Source organism: Gigantopelta aegis, unplaced genomic scaffold (genome assembly GCF_016097555.1).
Source record: "Gigantopelta aegis isolate Gae_Host unplaced genomic scaffold, Gae_host_genome ctg2246_pilon_pilon, whole genome shotgun sequence".
NCBI lineage: Eukaryota > Metazoa > Mollusca > Gastropoda > Neomphalida > Peltospiridae > Gigantopelta > Gigantopelta aegis.
Window position 1 is genome coordinate 74,517 of NW_024532880.1, and position 9,244 is coordinate 83,760.

General features: G+C 34.2%; 1 protein-coding gene across 1 annotated transcript; it reads right to left on the reverse strand.

The window, feature by feature from the left end:
* Positions 1–5,198: 5,198 nt before the first annotated feature.
* On the reverse strand, positions 5,199–5,871 carry LOC121391373 (sepiapterin reductase-like; the record flags this gene model as incomplete). The annotated part of the gene is made up of 2 exons (XM_041523029.1): positions 5,199–5,494; positions 5,755–5,871. Coding segments are annotated over 2 exons (413 nt in total), but the record flags the coding sequence as incomplete, so codon positions are not given.
* Between the last annotated feature and the right edge of the window lie 3,373 nt (positions 5,872–9,244).

Genomic DNA, 9,244 nt, shown 5'->3' on the forward strand with positions numbered 1-9,244 from the left:
AGTATTCCAAATCCATCAGACTCTAAATCTGGTGAGATAAGGCAAGGTAATTTATGTTTAGACACATTTGGACACCAAGCAGGAGGTACTGTAGGACTATTCCAATGTCATCATTCTGGAGGAAATCAAGTTAGTATACACTCTTAATAAAGTAATTCTCAGGACCTGTGATTTTGCCCCAATATGATGATCTGATTACTAGGGTGTGCTCCTTGATAACTTTTAAATACAGATTACAACATTATAGTAACATCATAATAGTACATTTGGTTCTTCTTGAATCTCACCTAATTGTATAAGTAATGAATTCACATGAATTCTAAAGTAATTGTGTCTTGAGGTTACTCTTATAGAGAACCCTTGCATTCATCAACCAGATTATTATTATTCCTTTTAGGGATGGGCATTGACCAGTCGCAAAGTCATTCAACATTTGAACTTATGTTTAGAAGCTAGAGGTCAAGTAGTGTTATTACAATTCTGTTCCTATGATCGCTCTCAGAAATGGTCTCACACCAAAGAAGGTTTATTGCAACATATCAGTACTGCAAAATGCCTAGGGAGTAGTCACTCAGAGAAGAACTGTCTCTTGAAACTTGTGATGCTAGAAATCACCATCAGTTATGGAGATTTGTGACTTAATACTGTATCACTGTTTTCTTTCAATATAATAATTATTTTTAATTGCAAAATGAATCTATTCCCCCCAGATCAACTTTGGTTCCAAATTAAGGTTACCTGCTCAGATAAATGAAATTATGAGATGTGTTGAAATTGAAAAATCATAATACAGATTCACAGCCAGTAACAAATTAAAAAATATAATTATTAAATTTTTAAGCAATTTAAACAAACCAATAGCTGTTCTTATTCTTATACAAAATACTTTCTTTTGCAAGCAGAGCAGTAATCTGACATGAGGTCTGCTGTCTCCTTTGATTGGCTGTCACTTTAATATTATAAGATATATTATATATAGCAAATTTCATAGTTTTCTTGCATTAATTAATTAAATTGTGTAGTTATATATCATGAGAATACACATTTTGGGAACAAAACACCATCCCTGGCCACTTAAAATGTTCATTAATACAGTTCAGAGTACGTTTGATACCTACATGCCCTTATGTTCTATCCAAGTGGCAAACATTCAGGATTTTATTATTTCTCTCATCCACATCACACACATACATAATTATACATCTAACCTCTACAACTTGAATGAAGACAACATTATCGTCTGTAAGCAGTATAGCATCTGGAATCCTTAATGAGGTTATTGTAATATAAGTAAATAACCAAACTCAAGCTCAAGTCTCATTTTTATCTTTACTTTCTGTTCCTTCAGCTTGATGAAAATCATCTCTCTACCTGTCACTACAAAATTCGCTGCTACTCTCCTTATAATTTACATTCTCCCTCACTTCTTTACATCTATTGGAATTTGAGTTATGTAGAAGTAGGTTTCTTCCACTTAAACACTTTTCCTCACTGGACATTTCGGGCTTGGACCGAAATTCTCATCACATTTTGATATAGAAATTCAATATCCGGTTACTATCAATATGGAGCGCCCTTGTCAAGATTTGTCAGTGAAACAGTGTACTGTTCACAGTGTTGTGGTGTACAGAGATAGAGCTGAAGTTAAGAGAACTATCTCTCTTGGATTGCCAGCTGGTGAGAGTAACGTTGTCATTAAAGATTTGTCTGTGGCTGTAGATGGAGATTCTATCAGGTAGACCTGACCAAAGATATCTGCGTATATATGCACCATGATATGAATCATAGATTAAGTTTAGGTAAATACATGCCTTGCCTCCTTCCTCTCTCCTCATTATGAACCACGATCTTCCTACACTGACCTATGTTATTGTCAGTATCATAGACCATGATGATTTTAAGCTGACCTCACCAAGCATGCTAGATGATTTTTTTGATGACATGTGTGCTGTGTTATTTTATTGTTATATGTGACTAATGAAGGAATACATGAATTGACTGCCAGTGCAAATGACACCTAATAAATTAAATTATTAATACTGTCAAACTCTACCATATTGGGCATTACTGGAATTACTTGAAAGTGCTTCTTAGCAGCACCATAACTTATGTTAGCTCTCAAGTTTGGATTTTAGGAACCTCTAGTAGTTTAATGCATCAAAACTCTTTTATAAGTAAATCTTAGGGCAATTGTTCTAATTGTAATCTTGATAAAGTTAAGAAACTAAGGAAAGGCAACAATTTTGGCACATTTATTAAATTTAATGAACTTTGGATATAGGTTATTTTACAGTAATATATTCAGATCAAAAGTTAACAAAGAAACGACAATGTTTTGATGAAAAAGCAAGGATCCATGTAACATTAAAAGACTGATATACTGTGTAGAAGTCACTCAAATATAATTCTTATGCTATCTTTTATAATAGACTAGAAGGGCAAGGACCAGCCACTATATTGGATGTTACCTACTATACAAAGGAAGAGAAAAAAGTTGAGAGCAGAGATGTAACCAGTGACGATACATACTTGTCTTTACTGGAGAATATAAAAGAGAAAGAACAGGAATTAAAGCAGATATCATTTCATATTGAAGTGATCAATAAGCAAAAAGAGATGTTGAAGGAATTTGCTGGCAATGTTACTAAATTGCGAAACAATACAAAGGTACAATATACGATCTACTGTCTTGTAATAAATAGCCTATATTCAACTTAAAACATTTTTTTAACTTATTGATTTTGTTTTTATTACCAGACACCAACTACTATTACTACTCTTGTGTTGCCTGATGATGTTAGTCATATAATGGAGTTTATGGAACGTTACCAACTCAACTAGCTTTGTTGGATGAGAGGTTAATAGAGCTTCTTCACCAACAAAAAAATCTACAAGATGAGAAGAAAGTATTTGAAGCCAAAGCTGCTCAACTTAATCCAGAGAACACTGTCTCTGAAAAAACAGAAAGTATTAGGTGATAAAAACATGTATATCATTTACTGATCTTGTTTATATGTGCTCATCATATCATTTAGAGCTGTCAGGTGACTCTGGATGTTAAAGAAAAAGGAGAAATAACATTGATTTTATCATATGTAGTGTCCAATGCTTCATGGTCACCAACTTATGATGTGAGAGTCTTTAGTAAAGAGAAGACTATGAAGGCACGTCCCTGTCTATAATTACATTAGTTACTAGCAGTCTTTATAATCACCTATGATAGATATTATGATATTTTGCTATTAGGTTCACTATTATGGTCTTATTAACAATCAACTGGAGAAGACTGGGAGAATGCTAACCTTTCTCTCTCTACAGCTCAGCCCAATATTGGTGGTGCTGTACCTCAACTTGGAGTCCATTACATTGGGTTTAAATATCGGTAGCTTTGGCTTTAGCTGGCAAAAGAAGGAAGCAGAAGGAAATGGTGCATCTTGATGCTTCAGATGAAGAAGATGAATTGGGCTATTTGGAAGAAAGAGCAGAAAATCTAGCAGAAACAGCAGATGTATTTATGAAGTCGGCAACCGTACTTAAAAGGAAGAAACGCTTCAATTTTCAATTACGCAGTAGTATTTCAAGTTGGCGAAGCTCTAGTGAATCTAGTTCTGTTTCTTCTCTGGAAGTACAGGTTGCTAAGGTTAGTACTAGAAATAAATGGTTGCGTTTTTACGCCTTAGAGTTTAGGTGGAATCGGTCAAATGTTTAACACAACATATACCATTCCTCGTACTGCTACTATACCAGCAGATAATACTGAACATAAGGTAAAATATTTACTGTCATGTGTCTGCGTGATTACATATATACTCTATCTAAGGTGACTGTGGCTATTATTGATCTCCAACCAGAAATTCAAATATGTATCTGTTCCACGACTATCACCTTATTCTTTCCTTCAATCTATAGTAAAGAACATGTCACCTTACACTATTCTAAGTGGGCCAGCCAATATTTTCCTGGATAACAACTTTTTAGCTAAGGTATGTATCTAGAACACGTTGTACACTAAATATAATGTACATTGTAGAACATTTTCTTTTCATTTATTAGTCTCAGCTTGACGATACATCTCCTAATGAAGAGTTCACCACATCCCTTGGAGCTGATCAATCTATTCACATCACATGTCCTCCTATGAAGATACTGAGGGGTACTGCAGGTATAATTACTAGTATATATACTGTTGTAAAATAGTGACTTTTTATTGCTAGGTCATCTTAGAAAAAACTAATTTATTGACATATACTTATGTCTACTCTGTTAAGAACACACAGGCTAACACTGTGAAAGTGAAAGTGATGGAACAGATACCATTAAGTGATGACGAGAAATTGAAAGTAGGTGACTTTACATAGCACCAGTATTCTATATAATAATATGTAGAACCCTACTTAATTGAGTAATAGCAATGCAAAGCTAATTTGATTAGAATTCTTTTGCATTAATCAAAATAGTAACAGAGCATTGAGATCAAAGCTTGAACTTAAGGTTTTTGTAAAACGTCTTGTGATCATATATTTTGTTTTGAATAATTTTCATTCTTTCTTGATTGTTAGTTTAGCAAAATGAACTTTTTTTATATTAAACTTCCTCTTTGCAAAAACATTAAACATGGAAGTTTTGTCATTAGACACAAAGATTTATGAGACAAAGCAATTTAATAGAGCCACAAAACACATAAAACTTGTCCCTGCATACATGTAGCAAAGCAAGAACAATAATTTGCTAAATTATCTTCTAACTTTTTACTATTGTTTTTCAAGTCCATTCTTCAGTGATAAAACATAACAAAATTTTCATTAGCCTAGAGAGGTTGCCCATTCTCATTTCGAAAGTTTGTGTTGTGTTAGTATTTAAGGACAACTTGTAGTGTCAAGTCCTGTTTCTTATTTTAGGTTGCCCTTCATAATCCAGATCTTAAAAAAACGTAATGTTCAAGTTCTATTCTCTCATGGACATTCAGTTCTTAATGATGATAATAATATAGAGTGGCATTGTACAATTCCTCCTGATGCCTCAATTGATCTTCAACTGATATTCACTATTGAGTTCCCTCTTAATGATATTGTTGAAGGACTCCCAAATCAGTGATATTTCTATAGAAGTGTGCATTGACATTAATTTTATTTAGAACACATAATTATGTATATCTAATCAAGGTAATAGCAATTTTAGTTATTAATAATCATAATAGTCTAATAATCATAATAGTCTATTACTTCAGCATTCCTAAACTTATCTTCTTTAAGGATACGCACAAGTTTACCTACTGACTCTTCAGTTTTGAGAGGTAAAATATCTGCAAACGCTGCTTTGGTAGGTTCAAATGTAGCATCATTTCTAACGGTGTGAAACATCTCTGTATCACAAGGGCCAGGAGAATAGTTAAGCATTCGTACATCTGGATATTCCAAAGACAATGTTTCAAGAAAAACATTTCTGGCAGCTTTTATTGAAGAATAGGCAACAGCTCTACCAGCAGGTTTCTTGGCTACAAGTGATGAACATATTTAAAATAAATTTTGGTACAGTTGTGTCATGAGAAAGAAAATCGTGTCGTTAGAATCCACATTGATGTATAGTTCAATGTTACGTAGTTCTTCACTTGAACAGGGTCAACTTGATCAGCTGTTGGTGTAGCAATATCACCAACAGAACCAGCATTATGAAATAGAGCAGCTTGTTGATGATGAGATGGACTATAGCCAGATAAAGCTTCGGTACATACATCACTAAAGCTGTTTAGATCACTCAGATCAGCCTGTACAACAGTCACGCCTACCAAGGATGTTTCATTCTTGATCAGCTGCTTTGTTTCCTGTAGTTTGGCAATATTTCGAGCCATTAGGACTAATGTAGACTTGCAGCCTGTTTTTCCCCCCACTCACGAGCGAACTGTATAGCCATCTCCCTCCCTAATCCACTACTAGCTCCAGTAATAATGCAGAATGTTGCTTTAGAAAAGAACTCCATTTTTATGGTAATTTAGGTTGAGAATGTCCATACTCCGGATACTCTAATCACGTGTTTCGCATCCTTGGTCTGTAGAAAATATGGCTCAACCAAGTCAGTTAGTATTATAAATATTATGACTTTAATATGTCACATACAGGGTCAGTCCAATCAACTCAAAAGGAACTTAATCAGGAAACATCAAGAAGCTAAATCTCGTGTCAATTATGTCAGTGGAGTAGGGGTGGAGTCAGTTTGTGGCTGCTATGGATGATATGCGCCTGTCATGTAATGAAGTGATTGTGCTTCTTGTCAGTTCTCTATCACTGATGCTAATCACTGGGGCTATTTTTCTTTTCCTTCATGGTTAGTGATCTGATAAGTTACAGAAAAAGGTTAATATAAAGGTATAACAGAAAACATCTCGAGTACATGGCATGTCTGATAGTGTGTATAAATATCTAATACCTGAACAAATTACATCTATTGCTTTAAGCCAGACCCTTCCTCTTAGGGAGTGAGAATGGTAGGCTGTAGCAGATTATTTATCTGTAAGATTAGGCAATTAAGTAGGAATATGCACACGCATAAACCTCATGCCACATGGGTGAGACATTTTACATGTAAACTTGCAATGTTGGAAAGAGAACATTTGATGATGTTGACAAAATTTTGTCTTCATCCTCAGCATCAAAAGTACATGATCTGACTTCTGATAAGACCTAGCAAGACTTCTCTTCTAATTTCATCTAATACTTCACTGGTCTATATTTCCTTTGCTTTCCTTTTCTCAGCTTAGACATTACTTTTGACCACCCTGTTCCTGCTGTTAGTTTTTTCACATGTTATTTTATATTCAAAAAGATAACCATTCCTGTGGTTACATGTTCTGAAAGTACTTAATTACATGCCCAACTGTAATGGATATACAAACATTTTCCTGCAGGTTAGTTTAAGACAATATAATTAACTGCCTTATGCTAAGGTGTGCTATTATAATATTTGTGTGGGACAAAAGGAAATGTAATGTCTTTCCTCTCAAGAAGTGGGAATAATTGTTATCACAATAGATGATTGTTTTAAGGCATGAATGTACAGATATGTAGAGAAGGTGTTACCTCATTTCAGTAAATATGGTCTCTCATTTTGGTTCTACTAAAATCAATATTTCCATACAATAAGTATGGTTGTCACCAATATTGATATTATGCTGATCACAAAATTGAAATATACTTTTTGCTAATCTATGCTATGGCTACACTGTATATTTTGTTGATCTCAAAATCTAATGTTTTATTGTTAAACCCTTTTAATTAGACATTCGTCAAATATTTACTGTAATTCATTGGAAATCCCTTTCATGAAAAACATGACACTCTATCTCTCCTCATGCAGGATTTCATATCAGAAGGCTACAGCATTACTCACTTCAGTTCTCTCAGTTCACTGCCTTTCATCGTCTGAACTTTACAGATCAAGATGTCTTAGATAAAACTATTATAACTTGGCATAATGATTTTCTACAATTAAAGGTATTATTACTGTGTGAATAATAACTTTATATATGCATGAAAAGTTACATCTGACTAAACTATTGCTATAAATATTCTGTATGATCTACTGGGCACATCATAGTCTATCACATTAAACCTTACTCCTGCTTTGAGTCTTGCTTGGTAGACTAGACAGACTCATAGTCCTCTTGTTTTGCCATCACAGCTTCTCTTTATTGCAATATCACAAAAATTTAATATTATCTTACTATTTAATTTAGCAGATTATATGAAACTGTATGATCTTTATTATAAATTTAATTGTCATTTCAACTTTATTATTGTAGACATAACAATTAATTACAATAAAAGATGTTTTGCATCAATTAATGCTATAACTTTTATTAAATGTTCTAGTTTTTTAATATGACTATAACATTGATCACTGAACTTGAGTTTGTAGTGGATCTAACTATATTAATGAATAAAGAAAGCATAAAGCTCCAAAAAGATATCAGCTCTGTGTACCACAAATGAGGACAATATTTGATCCACCTCAATGGATATAATATTTGGTTTACATATGTATAACACATCCTGTAGTTTATGGCTCAGTATAATATAGCCTTTCTGTTTTTCTTTTTTGAGGATAATCTACCACGAATTAAATGTAGTCTGGTCTCAATCTTCAATCTTTGATGAGATTTTTCTTGGTTCTTTATATGTGGTATGTTGAAGTATCATATTCTGCTCATGAATTTGACTTTTCCTAGTTTGTATCATCATTCTGTTATATTATCTTGGTGACAACATGTTTGCTAAGAGTAGACTGACACCACATAGAATTAAAACTTGGTCTCATTGCTATGTTTACTGTACATGGACAATATTAGCTGTTATTTATATTAGTATAGCATACTCTGTTGAGACAGCAGCAAGGAACTGCTATATGATTTACTGAATGAGAAGGTATGTCTTATCATAATATTATGATTGTACTTAAATATGTTTGTGTTTTATCTGTAAGTCTCTATGTTTCTCATTTCTTAGGGTTCTCTGATATTGACCTCACTTGATCTCACAAAGGTGGACCAAATCATACTCTTTTTGGACAGTATATTTACTTCCTCCGACCTGACGTGGGATACTTTACTGTCATGGGATTGGTCCCTCTCCAAGAACATTGGTTTATTACTGTTCACGATTATTCAGTTGGCCTATTCCTCACAGCTCTGTTGACTCCATGTAGTAAAATCATTAGAGCACTAAGAGCTGCTATAAACACCAATATAAGAAAATGATGTAACTGAAATCACTATATTAAGATATAACAGCAGTTATTAAGCAGAGTTAGAAAAGGGGGGATAGTAACAGCTAACAATTCCAAACGTAGTACACTACCCGTACACTACAACCCTAGTGACTGTCAGCAGACCGGAGCGATGTTATAGGCGTTTCTGCTCCCACACACGTCCTTCCAACCCCACACTGATTCTGCAGCAACGCACCCAACACGCCGTAAGACGACCACTTAACCCCCTGAAAATACAGCCCCTCCGACAAATGCCTGACGCACGACCTAGATGCTTCTGATGCCAAAAACACAAAAAAAAAAAAAAAAAAAACGGTGTTTGCTGTTAATCTAGAGGATGTGGTTGGTCTAAAACGTTCTTCAAGCCCTAATGGAAACCAAGTGTGTCGGCTGACGTGTACCCTCTCTGGTAAAAGTTGTCTCACAAAACCCCTCGAACTTTTAAACAGGACTTCTTGTTTTGCGGATTAATTTTGAGGAAATC